Below are 22103 nucleotides of genomic sequence, written 5' to 3' on the forward strand. Positions count from 1 at the left end.
AAGAGGTAAAAAAGCCATTTTGGGTTACTTATGAAAAATTTTATGCAACGATTGCATATTGGGAAACTGCAAAATGAGCATGCAAATCAATTTGTATGCATTGGTGAATGAATATAGATGAGCTATTTTCAAAGTATAGATATCCTGGTATAGCAAAAGATACTGGTACAAAAGGAATGAGGAGGTGAATTGTTCCACTTAGTCATCCTTTTGCAACATTCAATGGAAAATTGCATTGTCAGTTTCCATTATGTCTGCACAAATCTAGATGAATTAAAGAGTCAACTACATAATTATTGATAACATACATGTATATGAAGTAAAGCAGGAAAATTTTGTCAGTCATTTGGAGCTTCTCAAATGTTTCTAGAATTTCCATTAGGAAAAGGAGACATTACGAGAATAATATACCCTACTATGAAACCAATTTGAGGCACAGTGAAAGCCTATTCAGGTATCTCACTGAGTGGGGAACAGAGATGGGTGACAACAGGGAGAGATGCTATAAATGAAATATTACTACAAATCACTGTACTGAGAAGAAAGATTAGATCTGGTTATAGACCCTGCATCTTGTTAGTACCTCTTCATTAATTACCAAGAGAATAATCATTAAACCTGACAAATGTATCCAAGTTTAAAAAGATACTCCTTAGAATTATACAGGATTTAAATTCATAATTCTCCCTTTTCTAATATTCTTTCAGGATATAGTCTGCAAGGTTTGTGTCATACTCTGTTCAAACAACATGAACATTCTGTTATTTCTAAAACACAATGTTCAATCTAGCATGATAATACAAATCCTTAGAAAATCATATAATGAGTCTCATCTTCTGAAAAGGACTATTGGTTTGACATTTCAAAACTCAACTAGCAAATCCCACAAGATGGAAAGTCACCAACTTCCTTTTTAAATATGATCTTACATCAGCAAATATATCTTATTGCAACAATATACAGAGGCTTTTTCTTTACTCTCTTCCTTGAACACAGTGAAATGCCTGATCTTTATGTTATTGACCTATTTTTACATAAGTACATAAACAATCCCATTTTTGCATATGTGTGTTGCATATATGTATTTAGCTTTCTGTATTCACTAAATATATTTTAAACATTTTTGTATTGGTTAATATATGTATAGTTCATTCATAATATGTTGCAAGATATTGTATGTGGCTGTACTAGGGTCGAATTTAACCAAGTATAATATACAATGAGTATTGTTTCTAATATATTTGTGAGACTTGCTCAAGTATTTCTGAAAAATAAAATTTCTAAAATGGAATTATTGTGTTAAAGACTATATCCACTTAACATTTTCATAACTATTGTTCAATCACCCTTCAAAAGAGTTGAGGTAACTTCCACACAAGGGGTGCGAAGGCACAGGAGTGCCTATGTTGCCACCTTTTTGCCAATAATGGTTCTGACTGGGTCTTCTCAACCACCTAGGCAAGATATAATAGCTCATTTTAACTTACCTTTTTCTTTTTAACTTCTTGAGATCAAATTTCTTTTCCTATACCTATGGGCTACTTTAATTTCTCCTTAAAGAATGGCTTATTTTGTTTGTGTGACCTTTACCATTAATATTCCCACTTCTTCATATCTTGAAGTTAATTAGGTTTATTAACATTTATTGAGCTCCTACCAGCAGGCCAGACTCTGTTAGCTCTTACATATATAATAGGTATAAGGGCTCCCCTGGGGACTTAGAACCAAGTAAAGAAATAGGTGGGATAATAAATAACTATAATAAAATGTAATGAGTATAAAAACAAGGGTCTACCGAAAGCCACACTACCCTGTGGGAGAGCCAGGGGTGATCAGGAAGAGAGGATCAGGGAGGACTCCAGAGAGAACACTTTAAAGATGAGTCTTGAGTGATGGTGGAATTTCACTCAATAGAGATTGGTCAGAAAGCATTAGGTCCAGCAAGAATAACATTAGAAAGGGCCCCAAGACATGTAAATGCAAATTATTCACAATATCAATAACAATTTGCTTAAGTCACAAGATTTCTCTTCGGAGAAAATGGTAAGAAATGAGGCTGGGCAGATGAAGAAGCTGATTTATTAAAGTGCTTACCCACCATTATAAAGAAATGTGCTTTATCCTTTAGCCAAAGGAGAAACATTATTTTTAAAGGATCACTTCAATAGTAGAGAGAAATGGCTTGGTGGGGATGGGGGGATGAAGAACAATGCCTGGGATTAGGAAATATTTTAAGGAGACTCTAATAATAACCCTGATGTGTGACTACAAAAACCTAAAAGAGCATGATATCAATAGAATCCAGTGAACTTGAACACTGGAAGCATATGATCAGTCCCTATATCTTCTGGCTCCTGGTAGCATTAGATACCTATCTCTGTGACAATATGTATTCCACTATATTAATAACATGCCTCTATTTGCCAGCCCTTCCCCTTTCAATTCTTAAGCCAATAATGGACCAAAATATAGTGTTTCACCAAAGTAAATAAATTAATAAACACACTGTCAAGCTCCCTTACTATCCTTGTGTTCACATTTTATGCAAAAAACAAACTCAATATTTGTTAATCCAATGCTTTTTCTACCCAGCCTCTATAACCTTCTAATGGCTTACTACAAACTGTTTTCTTTTGATATGGAAGAATCCAGTGATTAGAGTAATTTGTAATGAGGGTGACTTAATTAAGAGTGTAAAACAATCCATTAACTGTAATTTTTAAAAGGATCCATATGTTTCTCACTCCTCATAGGCATACTGCTGCACTTGCATTTTTCAAAAACTAAAGCTCATTTTTGCTTGACTGGGGACATATATTAAGAATATCACTGAGGGCACACGTGTGCATCCTATTATAGATCTCCTTACATGCTGATTAACAGGGAATTTTGTTCCCATTTTTGACGCCTGACTTTTTTAGACTTGTATTTGGGTTTCAGCCCTTTATTTGTGTTGCCAAACTTGCAGTCTTTCAGTACTGGGGACAGAGTGGTAGACACTGCCCAAGAGCCAGCATCTCATCCCCTCGTGTGTCCTGGCTTTTTTATGAGGAGTTTTAGAATTATACATGAGGAAACAACACAGGGATCAAAGATGAGCTATATTTGTGTATTCGGTTTTACCGAGAAACCAAGAATAAGACAGAGTGTGCCAGAAATAAGTGTTTTTGTTTGTTTGTTTTAGTTTTGTGAGAACTTTGGTGATTGCTTTGTTTTTTTTGTTTTGTTTTGTTTTTAACTCAAAACGATTTTTCAGTCTTCTTATTTCATCCTTCTCCAGAAAGAATTTATACCAGTGTCAAAGTCCCTTTCACCCAGGGCAATAATTCCCAGAAGAAAAAGGACAAAGGGATTGGGGGGTGTAAGAAACATCACTCAAATGTGCTGCAATAAGCCCCAGGGGAGGAACTGGCACCTCGTGGAGGTGGACTCAGTACTGAGAGGAGCCACACAGCTAGCAGAGTGAACAGGAGGAAGGGCAAGGTGAGACTGAGGTACAGGCAGAAGCTGTAACTCGAGCTCCACCCGGTTCAAGGAAAGATGAAACTGGGGCAACCCCTTGTGTAAAGAGGGCAGGGGCAGCTGGTTCTGGACAAGCAGAAGTTTGTGGGAAGAAAGCCTGCCCAGAGTGCTTTCCAGGGACACCAATGTGCAGCGCCAGCAAGTTAAGGCAGTTGCAGATGTAATTCATGGGCATGTCCTCTGAAACAGTTGGTGCCACATTTGATGCAATGCATCTGTGAATTATAACTCCAGACACTTCAAATAGGATTTTTTTTGGGGGGGACAGGGGGTAGTTTTGGGGGAGTATGCACATGGGGTGTTAGTTTTAGGCTATTTCCAACTCAAGACTTAGGAGACTTGCATGTTAAAGGTTTTCAAAAAAGGACAATTATTTACATAACTACAAAACTGAAAATATGTTTCAGTTGTTATTTAGTCAAGGCTCAGGATCAGAAAAAGTAAAGCTGTCAGCCATTTAAGACTGGCAGTTGTCTATCTCAGCTACTGTGAAGTATCTTTAAGGATAGAGACTCACCCACCATCTTTGCTGACTTTTGTCACAGTTACACTTGAATTACAAGGGAGGGGCATCTTTCCTTAACCCTAAACAAAAACACTCTTGTTCAAATATATTTATACTGTTTGGTCCTCTGTGGACCAGACTACCACTGCCAGTGTTCCTTAGTCCCAATTCTTTTGTACATCTGTCAGTTCATATTTGGCTGGCCTGCTTTTCCTGTTCACCAGTGCAATACCATCAAGATGCCTCCCTTCACACAATTTGGACTGCCTAAGACAGACAGTAGTGACAGGAAATTTTTTAGCCACCGGGTAACAACAACCTACTAAGAATTTTATGAAGTCATCATCCATGCAATTTTCCAGGACATGATAGAAAATTAGCAAGTCAAAGCAAGGCACGAGGAAAGATGAGGCAATCACCAGAGGTGTTACAATGCTGCTGTCTGTGGAGAGGAACAGTTCTGGACGATTGTTGTACATCTCAGGAAGTAGCCTTTGGGAGGACAATTGCCAATGGAGGTGAGAGCAGGTGAAATAAAGAGAGAAGGGAGGTCTGAGAGGAAGAAGACGGAACACATAGAAGGGGAATCTGAAACATTTTTCCCTCAGTGAAGACAGCACTCATAGGCAGATAAAGATAATTCAAGGGGATATCAACTCCAAGGATTTCATTTCCACGGTGGACGTATAACAAGAAATTAATTTATATCAGCAGAGAAAGGATTTTCATTAAATTAAAGAAATTCTGCCTAGGAAACATTATTAAACAGTTAAATGAAATTCTGAGAAAAACATTATGAAATTGCTTTAGCTAATACAGACATCTTGAAACACAACAGAATTCTGATCTGTGAAATTGTGTGAAGATATACAGTTTTTACTTTATTTTTTTTTTAAGGGAAGGGATTATAAATTATGGGCATGGCCTCAGGAGTCATACGGCCTTGGTTTCAAATGCCAGCCCTGCAAATTTCTAGGGTGTAAACATAGGAAATTTTAAAATTCACTCTGGGCATTAACTTCCTCATTTATAACACTCACAAAATATCACTTACTTAGCTGGACTGTGGGGTGCACTAAATAAACTACTATGGATAAATGCTTAAAAAAGGGTGGCAAACACAAAGTGATGGCATTTAAGATTTTGCTCTTATTGTTCATGTTGTTAGTAGGAAAAATTTCAAAGACAGAATGCCAGAAAGTAGACAGAGGATGATTACATTTTATGTGGCTAAATTATAAACCATCATGTGTTTATTCTTGCCTTTTCCTTGCCCCTCTCCCTACTTCAGCTCAAGACCAGGGCTAGAAATTAAGAAATGCATGTTCTAGTCCTCTCCTGCACCAACTGGCTGTTTCCTTAAATAACCAGTTCTCAATATTCCAGCTGTTTCAATTATTCCTAACTCTCCTCCCCCTCCCCCATATTCCTTTTCTCTAATACACTTTTGTTTTACCCTCCCCCGCCCCATATCTTCTTTTCTCCTGGCACTTGTTCCTCTCTCCCAATTGTCTGTCTCATTTTCTGAATTATCAGACTTCTCAAGCTTCCCAGCTTCCCTGAGGCCTGAGCGTCCTTCCATTCTCCATTCCCTGTGGGCCGGAGACACTCTGGGGACTGTATATTTGTCCCCAGTGCAAATCTTTGTTGTCTCTGTTTAGAACAAAATGCAAAAGTTTGTGTCAGAAAAATAAGGATTGTGACCAGGATGAATAATGCCTTGGTCAGGGAATGGAGAGGTGGCTCCCATTCTCTTTTACTTCCAGTGCCCTCTAGGAAGTACACGGCTCTTGGCTAAGGGTTTCGTAGGGACGCTATTCCAGATGAAGAACGATTCTCATTTCTGAAACTACAACTATTGCATGTACTTCCGTGACAGAAATCAACTCAATTAGATATAAACAACAAAACTCTTACAGATACCCTAACTATTCTGGTAATGCAGGTTTCTGTGAAATTAGTATTTTACAAGAAGGCTATTTAAAAATGCTCCTATGGTGGTCTTAGCTGATTTTGAACTCATAAAGAGGTAAGTAAATTTAACTCCTTAGTTTTCTTATGAACAAATTTTTTTAAGATTTCAAACATTAATATTATTTAAACTCTTTTCATCTCTTTTTCATTGTTTTTTTTTTTTTGTTTTTTTTTTTCACACAGCTCTTAGGAACCATTGGAATGAGTTAATCAATTATCTGAAAATACTGAAGGCTGGTATGGTGGCCCCAGTCCTGTAATGGTAGGCTAGGGCAGGAGGATTGCAAGTTCAAGGCTAGCCTGGGCAACTTAGTAAGACCCTATCTCAAAATAATAATAATAATTAAAAAATAATAATTATGGTTTAGAGCAGTGGTAGAGTGCTTACACAGAATGCAAAAGGTCCTTCATTCAATACCAGTATTAAAAATAATAATGTGAAAACACTATAATCTGATCATAAGAAAGAATTTATTTAAAGACAGACCTTTTGGTATTCTAGGGTTATGTGTAGAAAAAGAAATATTGTGTAGACTATTTTAAGTTATCAAGATATTATAATGACATTTTAACCAATATACAGTTTTGAGGATTTTAACATGATCTAAGATTTTTAAATCCATCTTTGCTTGAATTATATCATTTTCTTTTACTTGTCATCTGTTTGGGTACATTTCTGTGTGTTTACATACGTCAACATATGCATTACATATGTAGCAACAAAAATGTCTCATTATTTTTAAATATCTGAATACTTTATTTGACAAAAAGTTGGTCCATGTTTTTAAATACACATCTGAAGTGATTCCTATTACACAATTAACTGCATTTGGGGAATAAAATATAATACAGAAGGGTTGGGGTTGTGGCTTAATGGTAGAGTGCTTACCTAGCATGTGTGAGGCATTGGGTTCAATCCTCAGCACGGCATATAAATAAAAATGAATAAAATAAAGGTCCATCAACAACTAAAAAATTTTTTAAATATATAGAACTTTCTGTTATTATGTTTTCAATTCAATAAATTAAATGGTTCATATATAAAATAGCCCATATAATTTTAAATAAATTTCAGATAAGTAAATAATTACAGTATTTTCAAGGGGGAAAAAAAAAAAAAAAACATTTTGTGCTGAAATCAAAGAGCTTAAGCTGAAAAGTGGTATCTTCCATACAGCAGCTATAGTTATATGCTGCCATGCCAGCTATATCCCTGAGGAGAGACCAGGCATGCTTAATTATAGAGAGACATCATTACTTAGAAGAAAAACATGAGTCTTTAATTTCCTTGCCTCTGCTGGACTGGGGCGGTTCATTCTGCTGAATTGAGCAATATCTGAGTAACACTTAAGCTTAGCTGTTTCCACAAACAGGGTCAGGTATTGTTAGGTCATGAACAACAGCACCTTGTGAGTTCTGATCAGTGCTGCTTCAGTTGTGAATTCATTACGTCTACAGTTAAACATAGACATCCTGATGTCAGGATGCTATTGAAGCAACTATTCTTTTTGGCATCTCCTCTTCTAACTTTTGCACCACCAGCTAGGAACCAGAGTAAGAAAGTGCTACATGAAGTAGCATTTGTTCCCATAATGTGGTGTTTGGTATAGCTCTAATTACAGTCCAGATAGTTTTGAGTACAGGTAACTAGACAAGAGTCCAGGTCAGCAATTTGACTCACCAGGTCAAACTTGTTCTCCTTCCACTTCTTTCTAATAATAGTTTCTCATATATACCAGAAACAGCACAGGGAATACATCATTTTAATTCCAAGAACTACGTCTAAATTCAATTTTAGGCAATGAGTTGGGAAGGCAAACTTATACAGAAGAAGCACTATTTTCTCATTATGTAATTTCAATTAAGCGCCCACTGTATACTGTCATCTGTATCTTCAGAGGAACCATGTTATAACTCAGCAAACTCTGAGTAAATGTCTATTTATGTGACATTTGTGTTGAATCCCCCACAGATTTCAATATTTTTAATAATTTTATCTGCCGATATCTCAAATCAATGTAAATTTTATGTTGCTTATTTTGTTAAAATTAAGTCTTTTCACTCAAAAGGACAAAAAGTAACTGCATTTTTCTTGCGGGGCTTTATTTCTTCTAGTTCCAGTAAAATCAACCCATTAAGCATAATATAAATAGAAGGTCAACCCAGAAAGCAAATAAATGTGTTTCAGAAATAAACTGTGATGAATTCTGACAAGCTACGCTGTTTTTCTTTAGTATCATGACATTAGGAAGTGACACTACTTTTAAGAGTCTTGTCAAAAGCCTCAAATCCAAAGACTTTATTTAAAAAGTCAGCCATTTAAATTAGCACTGAATTGACAAGTAGTGAACAAATTCCCAGCATACTTTAGCTGCTTGATAAGGGAAACACACAAGGGGATGTCATCCAATGAACAGAGTTGCCTGCTGAGATATTGGGCATATCTGGGCTCAAATTTCAGCTTGGCCATTTACTAGCTTCAGGACTTAACACAAGTGAGCTTTACTAACCCACAATTTTCTCATCCAGAAAATGGGAATTTCGTAAAGCCTATCTAGTAAGACTGTTGTAGAATAAATAAGGCAGGATGGACAAACACAGTGTTAGAACTCCTTTCACTCATTAAGAACTAAATAGCAGTTATAATAACTACTGTGATTCTAAATAGAATGATTTTTAAATTGTACTGAAACTTAAGAGGCATTTATGGCACCATTAGAGTCACCCAGTGTACTTTTTAAAATAATTTGACTTGTAATATTCTAGGGGGAAATCATGTATATTTATGGATTTAGAGAGTTATGAGAATTATGATTGGACTAACAAGTAATGCTTTTTCCAATATCCAATTACTCATTCAAGTATTTATTGAACCCTTTCAACATACTCATCACTCAATTACTTAACAATTTCAGCAGCTGTGTTGTCCTAACTGGAAAACTTGCATTGCCTAATTGTGTTGGCAAGGTATTCGCTCAAGAGATGCAAACCTAAAATAATAACCTATGTTTTATTTTTAAACATTATAAACACATGAGAAATTGGGAAATGATCTAAGTTCAAAAGTTGTATCACGTGATTTAAAGAAAGTGCTCTCTTTACTCCTCAACTGATTTATATATAAATACGCTCACTATCTAGGATGGTCTTTGTATTTGTGTTACAAATATTTAATTATTTTTGCCCCATATTTTCCACAATAGATTTCCATTAAGGATTATTTTGGTAAGTAAGCATTTATATACTTTTTAAATTCTTTGGTATTCATCGAGCAGCAATTATTTTAAATTTGAGGATTTTTTTTTTAAAAAAAGTGACAGTAGAGTTTACACTCAACAAAATTGGTACCAAGAAGTGGATTATTGTTGTGATTAAGTGTATAGTTCAGGAAATCTTTACAAATATATATCCAACTGTAATTACTGCCCAGATCATGCCCAAGTTCCCATTATATGTCTTTTTCTGGTCAATAGCATCAAAAGATAAGTGACCTCTATCACTATAGGTAGTTTTGCCTCTTTTAAACTCCACATAAATAGAATCATATAAATATGTTACTCATATAAATTACTTCTTTGTTTAAATTTTACCCAGGGGGCTGGGATTGTAGCTTAGTGGTAGAGTGCTTGCCTAGCATGTGTGAGGCACTGAGTTCGATCCTCAGCACCACATAAAAATAAGTAAATAAAAATAAAGGCATTGTGTCCATCTATACCTAAAAAAATAAAAATAAAAAAATTTTACCCAGGAAGAATATGGGAAATAATGTCCTCTTAACTCAGTTTATTATATACTCTTTTATCACTGTGTAATAAAAAAAAACTCCAACAAGCCTGATGCATATTATTGGCATAAATTATCTAAAATAATCCTAAATTAGACTTACAGAAACACATTCAACATTTTCACACCCCACAGCCAGTTAGTTACACTGCTACCATTACATTTTTTTTTACAATTGTTCAACTTTTCTAAGATTTTATATCTATTAGATGTCCTCCTCAAGTCAATATGTGACACAATCCAAGAAAGTTTAGAGGTAAAATGATTGGGTTATGAGAGCATTAAGCTAATCAGTGCATTTATCCCCTGATGGGGATTAACTGGATGGTAACTGTAGGAAGATAGATTGTAGCTGGAGGAGGTGGGTGGCTGGGGCATGCCTCTGGGGTTTAAATTTTGTCCCTGGTAAGTGAAGAGAGTTAGAGTCAGTCTGTCTGTCTGTCTCTCTCTCCCTCCCTCCCTCCACCTCTGTCCTTCCTAATCATCATGCCCTGAGCTGCTTTCCTCCACACTCTTTTACCAAGATGTTGTGCTTCACCTCAGGCTCAGAGCAATAGAACCAGTGTACAGGCTGTGTATAGGCTATGTATAGGCTGAGACCTCTGAAACCAAAAGTTCCAAATAAACTTTTCCTCCATTACAATTGTTCTTGTCAGGTCTTTTGGTCACAGCTGTGAAAAAGCTGACTAAAACAGAAATTGGTACCAAGAAGTGGATTATTGTTGTGATTAATTTGACATGTGGTTCAGAAGCTTTTGAAGCTTCTGGAATTTGTGGGAGGAATTTTGAAAAGTTTAGAGATGCAAGCTGGAAAACCTTCAGATGGTTCTAAGTGGAGCTTAATGGGCAATTCTCATGAGAGCTCAAAAGACTAGAATGCTGTTAGGACTGTGAAAACCAAAGACTGGGCTCACAAGGTTTCAGAGGAAATGGAGAACTCTACTGGAAATTGTATTGGAAACCATTCATGTTATGTTCTGGTTAAGAAGTTGTCTACAGGGGCTGGGGTTGTGGCTCAGTAGTAGAGGGCTTGCACATGTGAGGCACTGGGTTTGATTCTCAGCACTACATAAAAAATAAATACATACATTAACTAACTAACTAATTAATTAAAGATACAACTAAAAATATTAAAAAGAAAAAGAACAAGAAGAAGAGGAGGAAGAGGAGGAAGAGGAGGAGGAGGAGGAGGAGGAGGAGGAGGAGGAGGAGGAGGAGGAAGAGGAGGAGGAGGAGGAGGAGGAGGAGGAGGAGGTCATCTACATTTTGCCCATGTCCTGAGACTGAGAGGCTGAATTTAAAGATGTTGGACTTCTTAATCTGTGGAAGAAATTTCTAAGCAACACAGAATTCAGGCAGTGGGCTATTGCTGACGGGTTTTAGCCAAGTTTACTGTGATAATCAGGAGCAAAAAGCAGAGCAAAAAGAATTGAAAAATTCAGAAAAGTGCAAGTAAAACTGTTGCTAAGGAAGTTCTGATACAGTCACTAAAGAGATGCTAATTAAGTAGAGACAATAGGAAAGATAGTTTGAGGTCATCTCAGGAATTGACAACACCACATTCATCTCAGGCTCAAGAATCAAGGAACAAATTCCCTTGAGAAGAGACCAGTGGGGCACCCTGCCTGCAAAGGGGTCCTAGGAAGTTTCACCAGGCTCAGCCAAACCAGCTGTTGTAGCCACAGTCCCTGGAGGTTTGACTACTGCTCAAGATGGTGGTAGACCTTGGCATCAAACACATGGAGCTAATTTTGCAGGACTGCATGATGCAGGAGTTAGGGGGTCATTAAAACTTACACCAAGATTTCAAAGGAAGGCCTGGAAGGCTAGGCAAAGTGCAGCAGGATCGGAGCCCCTGCAGGCAGCCCCTGAGAGCCATATGCATGGAGATGTGAGAAGGAAGCCTGAACTACAGAGGAAACCCTCAAGATTAAGAAATGCCAGTAATGTGTACATCTGCCAAGTAAGCTACAGGAATCAAGCAGAAACAAACCAAGAAAGAGGCTACATGGGTAACAACCAGCAATGCCACAGGATGGAGCCACATAAACCCTTTAAAGACAACATCATGATGTTATGTGTCCCAGATGCTGCAATTAGAGCTACAAGACTTATTTGCCCAGTTGGATTTTGGTCTTTGGTCCCATTCCCTTCTTTCTATGCCCCGATATTTCCCTTGTGGGATGGAAATGTTTACTATGTGCCTTTACATATTGGATATATCTAGCTTGCTTTTGATTTTTATAGGGACTCAGACTGAGAGTTTGCCTTGAGTCCTGGAGGAGACTTTGGACTCCTATTTATGAGCAATCCTAGAACTGCTGAGACTATGGAGATTCTCGTAAATGGACTAAATGCATTTTACATTGTGAGATGGGCATTAGCTTTTGAGGGCTCGTGGAAGAATGTTATGGGCTAGATATTAAGTGTCCTCCAAAAGCTTATGTGTGAGACAATGCAAGAAAGTTTAGGGGTAAAATGACTGGCTTATGAGAACCTCAAACTAATCAGTGCACTAAATCAGATATGGATTAACTGGGTGGTAACTGTAGGCGGGTAGGTTAGAGCTGGAGGAGTTGGGTCACTGGAGCATGCCTTTAGGGTATAAATTTTGTTCCTGATGTGCTGGCGCTTTCTCTCTCTCTCTCTCTCTCTCTCTCTCTCTCTCTCTCTCTCTCTCTCTCCTTCCTCGTACCATGTCCCCAGCTGCTTTTCCTTTTCCCTTCCACCATGATGCTGTGCCTCAGCTGGGGTACAAAGCAATGTAGTTGGCCATCTAAGATTGAGACCTCTGAAACCATGATCCCCAAATAAACTATTCCTCCAATTTTGTTTTTGTCCAGTCTTTTGGTCACAGCAGTGAAAAGGCGGAGTAAAACAATTATCTAATCACAAACACTATGTGAAATGGGTTAACAGAATTTAACAAATTAGAAGTCTGATTAGGTGGTTTTCCAACATGAAATACTGGCAATTCAGTCAGAATACTGGTAATACTATCCTACTTTTCACATTTTTTTTTTAGAGGCAGATTCACATCTGGAATTTAGTTCTTTAGACCTCAAATCATGTTCTGTTTAAACGCAAAAGGTAAAAAATAATACAGGGAATTCACACTTAAGAGAGAAACACTGAAAGCCATGAAATTTATGGAGAACTCTAAAGTATTGATCAAAAAGATTTTTTAAAAAACTTAATTGGAGCATTTACTATGTAAATATATTTATTCCTGTACTTCTGATTAAAAGGGGCTGAACAATAAAATTATAAAGAAGTACACAAAGAATATATATATATATATATATATATATATATATACACATACACACATATATATATGGGTTTTATATAATATTTTTGATAAGAAAAAAATTAATTTAAAAATTTATTCTGCATTGCATCAAATATGCTTGCTCACTTTTTGAAATCACAGTTTCACTGAAGTAACTTCTATCAGTAATTGTATTATCTACATAGTAAAACAAAGCCTGACTCTGTATGATAAGACCTAATTTTCAATACATATGAATAGAAGTTAACACTGCAACCAGTGCAGCTAACATATACTGAGAAATAAGTATAACGTAGTCAGTGACTGTTTTCAGGAACTAGGGATTCCCAGACTCCTTATCTTACAAAGCAGCTAAAAATAACAGAAATATTATATAGTTTCAGTCTTTTCCATAGTTAATTGGGATAATTATTTTTTAATAATAAGTTTAATTATTACATTCCATTTAATGATATCCTAAACTGGAACATGATTTCACTGTCACATATATAACTTGATGCTGAAAAACATAACCTGGATATAACAAGCATAGGAATATCTTGCTTGAATTTTTAAAGCTCAAATATACTGCTAACCTGTCTGCAGCATACATGTAAACAAATTATAGGAGAGCCTCAAAGAAAAATCATAAATTGAATATAGGCATTATTATAATAGCTATTAAAAGACTCCTATGTCAGATAGCTAATAATTTAGGATAGACTTTTTTTTTCTAGTGTTGGGGATTTAACTCAGGGCCTTGCACATGCAACCTAAGTGTTCCCCAATGAGCTACATCCCCCCAGTGCTGTTTTAGATAAGTTACTATGAGAAAAAAATTCACTATTTAAATACAGGACTGGAATCGAATACAGGTATTACATGAGAAGTGAAAGGCAGTTTTTGTAAATGCCTTTGTGTTAAATCATAAAATTCTCAGAATATGATTTTTTAAATATTCCAAATCATGGCTTGATCTGAGCAATACTAGAATTGTCTTTACTCCTTCATTTCTTTATAAGTTGAAACTTTTGGGCAGTTCATACATTAGAATTTAGAGGAGAAAGAAAACGGGCCATATTTGAATTTTGCATGAAAGCACTCTTAAAGAAAGTAGTATCATTCATAATAGTAGTGGTAGTTATAATATTATGAAAAACAAGAAGAGGATACATATAGAAAACTGACTATGTGCTCAGTGCTGCTCTAAGAGCTTTACAGAAAGTCACCTGCTTAATACACCAACTTCCAGATAAAGTCGAATAATACTGTTATTGGCTGATTTGAAAGTTAAGTCAGGCTGACCCCATTCTGCTCAGACACTCTGCGTGAGAAGTTGGTCCCCCTTCGTGTAAGAGCCTGCTTGGATAGAAGTTGACACCCCCACCCACTTGTACCCTGACCACAGTATCTTTAAACTATGGAGTTTGTGCTAGCTTACTTTCTGAGTAGGTACAAGAGGTGTAAATTTCTGAAAATGTACTTATGACTCTACTTGCCTCCTCTTTGTGGTTTTTCTATTTAAATGGCCCCTCCACCTGTATTCAGTGTCTTGGACTACAGAATTGTCTGCTTTCTGCTCCCTTGGCCCTGGCCAGAATAAATTCTTTGTTTTTTCTTCTAAAAGACCCTGAGTATAATTTGGGATTTTGGATTAATGCCTTAACAATACAAAGTTTGAGTATTCACACTCATAATCTTCAGGAAATCTGGCCAAAAAATAATTTAACCTTTTACTATGGCTGCTCAAAACAGGAAAACAAAATCTTTATATATATATATAGAAATCTTATATAAACAAAATCTTTAAATATATTTTGTTTTTTAAACAAAATCATATATATATATATATATATATGTTGTAGATGGACATAATACCTTTATTTTATTTATTAATTTTTATGGGGTGCTGAGAATCAAACCCATACACATGCTAGGCAAGTGCTCTACTGCTGAGCCACAACCCCAGCCCCAGAAAAAAAAAGAACTTATAATAATATATCCCATATAATTCGTGAAAGTCTAGAATAGTAACTCAGTTTTTCTTCTTGGGATGTTTCAAGATCAAACTATAGAGGGGTTCTTTGTCCCACTGAAAGCTTTTTCAAGAGAGGTAATCCATCTTTTCCTAAAATGGCAGACTTCAAACAAAACTCTGGGAAAATTTTGGAAACATTTTTGCTCAGTACCTACTCATACAATAACTACTTAAATTAAAACAAAAATAAAAGATTATAAGCACAAAAATTACAAAGATTGTGCAAACCTATCTATTTTTTTATTGTTGTAGTAGTTTAAAATGCTACATCACACAGACAACAACGTTATTAAAAGAATGACAGATTGAGTATAATTTACTGTATGAAGGAGTAGAATAAAATATGGTGTTGCCACTGGATTCTAGAAGCCTTCAGACTCTAAAATTACACACAAGAGAAACCACGTGGCATTCCACATAAAAAGTTCAGCTAATGCTTTTAACAGGTACAAACAAATGTCCCAAACAATGAATGACTTTAGATATCTTTACCTTATCTAGCTCATGAAGATTCTAAATTCCTTAAAACAAGAATCCTGATTACAAGTATTCCCTTTTAAGATTCTTTTTAAAAAAAACTATTCTATTTTCCCTCTACTTTCCCCTCTAATTCCATCTACAGTTGACAGTGGGTGGGAGCTTAACAAATGTTGTTGACTGACAAATAGAAAATAATGTTTTCTCTTTTTCTCTGGCCCCCTTTCAATCTGTTTTCTACACTGTAGCCAGAGTGCCATTACTAAAACATGAATTTGATAATGCCACCCTCATCCCCAGATTTCACACTACACTCTGCATTCCTTTTCCATCATTTGTATGATAAAGACAAAATCCTTGACATGGTCCAAAAGATCCTGCGTGGCCTGCTCCCACTCCTCTCTTGAGCATGGAATCAGCTCTTCATACTCGGGGGCCTTCTCCCAGTGGCATGAACATGATGTACTATCTCCTATATCACTGACTTGACCTAGTTAATATTCCTTCACCTTTACCTGGTCAAATACTTCTCATACTTCAGATTTAAGCTGAATAATCACACCTCCAAAAAACCATTTTGTATTAGGTCACTGCACACTATTTTAAATTCTCTTACTACCGTGCAGCAATTCTTCAAAATGCATACCATCATTTTAAATTTGCATTTATTTTTTTAACTTAATGCTCCTCCTGGGGCTGGGGATGTGGCTCAAGCAGTAGCGCGCTTGCCTGGCATGCACGGGGCGCTGGGTTCGATCCTCAGCACCACATAAAAATAAAATAAAGATGTTGTGTCTACCGAAAACTAAAAAATAAATATAAAAAATTCTTTCTGTTTCTCTTTCTCTCTCTCTCAAAAAAATGCTTCTCCCCACTAGACTCTTTAATCTATAAAGTTAGGAACTATTTCTTAATTTACTCGCCATTACCCGAACCTAGTACTATGGCTCATACAAAACACTCAATCAATATGTGTTGAATAAAGAAATGAATAAATGAATGCATGAGTGACAATGGTTGATGGATCTGGTCACAGATAAATAAAAAGGACTTTATTAAATGACATTTAGCACACTGCCATGTAATATTAAGCAATCATGTGTGCTTATGACCATTTAAATAGAGAAAGTGATGCTCACAATCTAGTATGAAATTTAAATATCTGTGACTCTAAAGCACATGGGACTTGTAGCTAGAGATCATAAGAAGCATAGCTTAATTTCTTATTGGTCATCCTTTTTTTCTTATTTTTAAGAGGGATGGCCATGGAATTCACTAATTCTTTCAAACTACTAGGAAACTATTAGTACTCTTAAGTAGAAACTTATTAAATAATAATGGTATAGGAGCACTTAGATGAGTATGATTCACTGAAAAAGCTCTGTATCCGATAAGCATCCATCACTCAGGAAAGATGACATTTTTGGACAGTTGAGTTCTGAGGCTGATTCTCAGGGTCAAAGAACATAAGTGATATATAAATTGGTTCTGTTCCTACAACCATTTTTATATGTATTGTTTTTCTCTTGAATAACACCTGAACCTGAAAAAGATGTCAACCTGAAGGAACTTATTCAGCAGATATGATGATGTCGGCTTGAGAATAAGAATGTTTATGCTCTCATCCAGACTCTGACACAGACCTGGTTATGACACATATGCCCATGTTTTCTCTCCATCAGTGCATATATAGATAAATAAGTAAAATTTGCTAGGCCCAAATAAACAGAGCAAGAATGAAACTGAACTCATTCAATAAAAACAATCTGGAAACCCCTGGGTGCACAAGGGTTTTCAAGGCTCTGTAAGTCAAGGTGAGAAGAAACACAGAGCATCCTTATCAAATTCTTATTGTCTTTTTAGCAGTTCTTATTGTATTTGAAATTGGAGAGCAGCTAAAATATACACATTGTTACTAAGTTTAAAAAGGAATTGTAGTTGAGACAGGTAATGCAAATTTTGTTTTTAATATTTGATGGTCTATTTTTTTCTAAATTCTCTTTAATGAATGCATATTTGTTTTTGTAAGTTAGTTTTTTTAAAAATGTGACACAATCAGTGTAAACACTGGCTAGATGCAGGGCGTTGTTTATACTTCAATTGAATAGAAATAATCTATCCCTAGCCGTCAATACATGATTGGTGTTAGGAGAGGCATCCACTGTCAATTAATTATTCAATAGTCACTTGACACACATGAAACAGGGAAAATGAGCAAAATGGAGTCAATCCTTCTGGGAAGACAGACTATGCCTTTATCACTCCATCTTCCATTTCTGTGAAAATCAAACAAATCCAGTCTTTTGTTTTCCTTCTAAGACTAGTGGTGATCTTTGTACTCTGTTTTCAGATCAAATTTTCAAACGAATCAATGCTCCAGAACAATCCTAATGGATTTGCTCTCCTGGGTTGCTTATGTATCAGGTACTATATTGTTCCAGTGTGTATCTGGGTAATTCCAAATTATTCATCTTATAGAAAGAACTATCATTTTCCAAAATAAAATGCATTTCAAATACATCTAATTCTGCTTCTCTTTAACATTACTTTTTTTTCCATGCTTTTCCTACTCTTAACTGTTCCTGATTATGCATGATCCCTGGATCCCTACATTAAAATGCATAGAAAAATTAAAAAATTTCATTTAAAACACCCTCCCACACAATACAAGCTGTCATTGTGTCATATTTGTTTCCTAATTTAAGAAAGGAAGTTATATTTCAGTAAATGGCCTTCTTTATCATTTAAAGTGGCATTAGGATACTTAGAGCAATATTTTTTCATAAAATAATATTCATTTTTGTTTTTATTAATCAGTGCAAAAGTGTGCAAACTTCAAATAATACTACTAAAATCATCATAGCAAATCTATCTTATTCATGATTTATAATTAAGTTAGATTTGGCAGAAGAAAAAATGTTCTGTTTTATTTTTGTAAAACATAACTCTAAAGTCTGATCTTAAATCCATGGAAATTTACTGGCAAAGCTAAAGTGCAGTATGGGCCACTGAATACACAGTCATCTATAATTACTTACGCCAAAATATACCTAAAACAAAAACCCACATGAAGACAGAGCACAATAAAATAATCCTTTACTGACCCTCACCCATCTCCTCCAGACTACAGAACACTCCTAAAGACAAGCTGTTTTTATTTCTAACTAACTCCCTTTGCTGTTTAAACAATTGCAAATTTTATCAAGTCTTCGTTTCCCTTAAAGTCAAGTGAGAGAACTGCCAAGTTCAATAAGATTTATAGAGGCTAGTTCCCCTTAGCAGAGTCAGCAAAAAAAGAAAAAAGAAAAAGAAAAACAAAGACATTACCCAATAAAACAAGCACACATAAAGCTTTTGTCCCCATAGCTTTCAAAATCAGATTTAATAATTCACCTTTCCCCCCATTTCAGCCACAAATGCCATTTATCCATGTGTTGATTGCCTTGATTTGACCCATAAGCTAGCCATCTACTTTAAATCCCGACATCCTCTCTCTGGCTTAGCCACTGATACATCCATGTTTTATCCTTTCACATCACTCACTCACTCTGTTCATAGGTTTCACTGTCTGTATCTTGAATATTTTCCTTGGTCATTGTCATGTAACAACATGGAAGAAACAGCCAGAAAACTAAATTTTATTTGTAAACGGGTGGAAAAAGAAAAAAAAAAAAAACTTAGGTATGATTTTGTTGTTTAATTCCATACTGTTTCAAGCCCCAAGAACCACAGAAATTACAACTTGGCTTCCGATACTCAGATAAATGTCATTAGCTGAATATCCTTAGAAAATCTCTTGCAATTGCTCACATGCATCCTCTGTTTATTAGCCTGCAGAAGCTTCCCAATCCAGCTACATCTAAATTTCTCTATTATCTTCCTAAGGCATTTGTTAATCAAGAAATATGTTATTTAATCTCTAACATTTCTAAACATTAGCTGACCTGTCTCACACTTCAGGAAACCACGAAAATCACAAAATTTGACTTAAATATGACAAATGTTGGACTTGGAGATAACCATGGAAACCAATATTATTGCCAAAAACCCTCCTCCTGCTAGTAAAGCAGATCTTCACATCCCCTCCTCTTTTTCCACAACCAAGAGCTGATCTTTACGCTCTATTTGAAAAGGCAGGGGGGCACTGCCCTGTGAACTCTGTCTCTCTTGTGCTTTACCACAATATCCACGTGGACATTCTCAACCATGGCCCTGGGGAATCTCTCCTGCACTTTGTTTTTCACCATTTCTCAGTCTTTTGGATGCATGTCTGCATCTTACCGGCAAAGTTTGTGTATTATGGATTTAGTGGTTGTAGAAGGGACAAACACTGGTTGGTCATTCAGGTAGGCAATGGTCCTATGAGTAAAGAGACCAGCTAGCCAAAGCAACCCAGGAATGAAAACAGAGCTCATTCTACCTGCCTCTTGGATGGAAGTGGGGTTGATCCAAAGGACTCCCAGAGGGCAACTGAACCTGGCAGAGGGAGACTGCTCAACCACTAAGAGGGTGTGAAGGAAAGTGCTGTGGGACTTGGTAAGGCAGAGTGGCCTCCAGAATCAGGCCTTCACCTCAAAGCGAACTGCCACTTGTGGTCCAGAGAAGGAAGGCCCCATGCACCAGCCCGGTCCCACCTGCCTTACCCTACCTCCCCGCGCCCTGACATGAGCACAGCTTCTGGGGGTCGCCATTGGGCCTTACCTTGGCTGCAGTCCTTGCCACGGAAGCCGGTCCTCGAGCAGTCGCACACCGCCTGGTCGTCCACCACGGAGCACACGCCTCCATTGAGGCACACCCCGCCCTCGCCCTCCTCGCCAGCCTCGCACGGGCTCCCACCGCCGCTGTTGGGCGGTTCATCGTCCAGCTTCACCTCCCCACTGTCCACTGGCAGGGCCTGGGAGGAATTGACCCTCACGTCGCGAATCCACCCTTTGAAGGGCTCGCGCTCCCTCACCGAGGCCAATGTGAGCTTGAGTGCCGCGGCCCGCAGTTCCGGGGGCAGTCCACCCACGAAGAGGCCACTGAACACCGTCATGTCCCTGCGCTTGGACTTCACTTCCACCCACTTTGCCTCCACCTGGTCGATGAAGAGCGTGGTGTTTCGGAATTGGCGACGGATGCGCACGTTGTGCCAGGCGCCGTCGTTGACCGGAGTGTCGGCCAGTAGCGTGGCAGGCTCGGCACAGAAAATGGAGAAGCTGAGCTGCAGGCGGCCACCACGGGTGAGGATCAACTCCAGAAAGTCGCAGAAGCCCTCGTCGTCGAAGTAGAGGACCAGGCCGCGGGCGCTGCGCGTCTTGAGCTGGAAGCTCATCTCGCTCTCGCAGCAGGCATTCCACTTGGGGAAGCGCGTCCACTGGCCCTCAGCGCCCGGGAACTCCAGCCCGCTGCCCAACTCTGCCCAGCAGCCCAGGAGCAGCAGCGAGAGGCATAGCAGAAAGCAACCCCCGCGCTGGAGAAGCGCCGTCCCCATGCTCGGGGCTGGGGTGCGGCGGGGGGGTGCCGGGGCCGACAGGGTCAAAATGGTCCTGGACACCGTGATGAAGAAATAAGGGTCCCAAGGGCAAGTAGGGCAAGGGTATAGGCCGGAGTGGGAGCGTTGCGCCCTCCACTAGCTCTTTTTTTTCTTCTTCTCCTCTTCCAACAACCCTTACCTTTCTCCTTATAGTCCCCTTCCGACTGGAAAACGTAGACCCCAGTGGTACAGGGCAGCAACAGAACTTCCAGACCAAAGGGAGGATACACTTTGGAGGCAACGTTCTGAAAAAAGCGTCAACAGAAGATCAAGGAAAATCACTGATCCATTTGCAGCAGGTGATCTAGATTAAGGGCATCTATGGTGTTGACAGATACTTCACTCCTCCAAATGTCAGGTACCTCCAGTGTGGTACCAGACAAAAGGGAAGCAGTTACAGTCAATGAGAAGCACCCACCTTTCTCAAGGAATCGCAAGAAGCAGGCAATGAACCAATATCCTTGGATGCTTGTGACTGCCTCAGTGTTTCCCTTCCAGATGCAGTGTCCCAAACCAGAACGGAGAGGGGGATTCTTTGCCTCTTGAGGGCACCACTTATTAACCCCAAAGTAGCTTCAAAGACCTGCTTCTTCTGTCATATCAAGGACTTCCAGCACCACTGCAGCCTAAGCCAAATTCCTTGTGCATGGCCTGCCAGGCTAGATTGCACTTCTCTTTTAAACCTCCCCAAGAACAGGCCTCAAACCCACAAGTTGTGAAACAGCCAGAAGCTGTTAGATGTGGAAATTACAACAGCTCCTCTTCTTTTTCCTCCGCCTCAGCAAGGCCAAGCTAAGATGCCAGCATATCAATTGGTTGTGTGATGGCGATGCATTTTGGTTTTATATGGTCCTTTTATAAGGACCCAGAAATCTGTAGAAAATTAAAATTAAGATCTAAGGTCAATTACAGTATCATGCAAATAATCATTCAACTCAGAAAGCAAGTATATAAGCCAAATAATTAACCTTATTGGATAGAGGGTTTTTTTTTTTTGTCCTGACCTACAAGTAAGGCC

At 37.8% G+C, this 22103-nt stretch overlaps 1 protein-coding gene across 6 annotated transcripts in view; it reads right to left on the reverse strand.

Moving 5' to 3' along the window:
• Nrxn1 (neurexin 1) overlaps positions 1-21043 on the reverse strand; it is a 1089464-nt gene extending 1068421 nt beyond the window's left edge. For all 6 annotated transcript variants that reach the window (XM_071601560.1, XM_071601558.1, XM_071601559.1 and 3 more), the window contains exon 1: positions 20272-21043. In XM_071601560.1, the coding sequence (XP_071457661.1) occupies positions 20272-21043 (772 nt within the window). The remainder of the gene's footprint in view (positions 1-20271) is intronic.
• Positions 21044-22103: the final 1060 nt, after the last annotated feature.

This window comes from Marmota flaviventris, chromosome 14, assembly GCF_047511675.1.
Source record: "Marmota flaviventris isolate mMarFla1 chromosome 14, mMarFla1.hap1, whole genome shotgun sequence".
Lineage (NCBI taxonomy): Eukaryota > Metazoa > Chordata > Mammalia > Rodentia > Sciuridae > Marmota > Marmota flaviventris.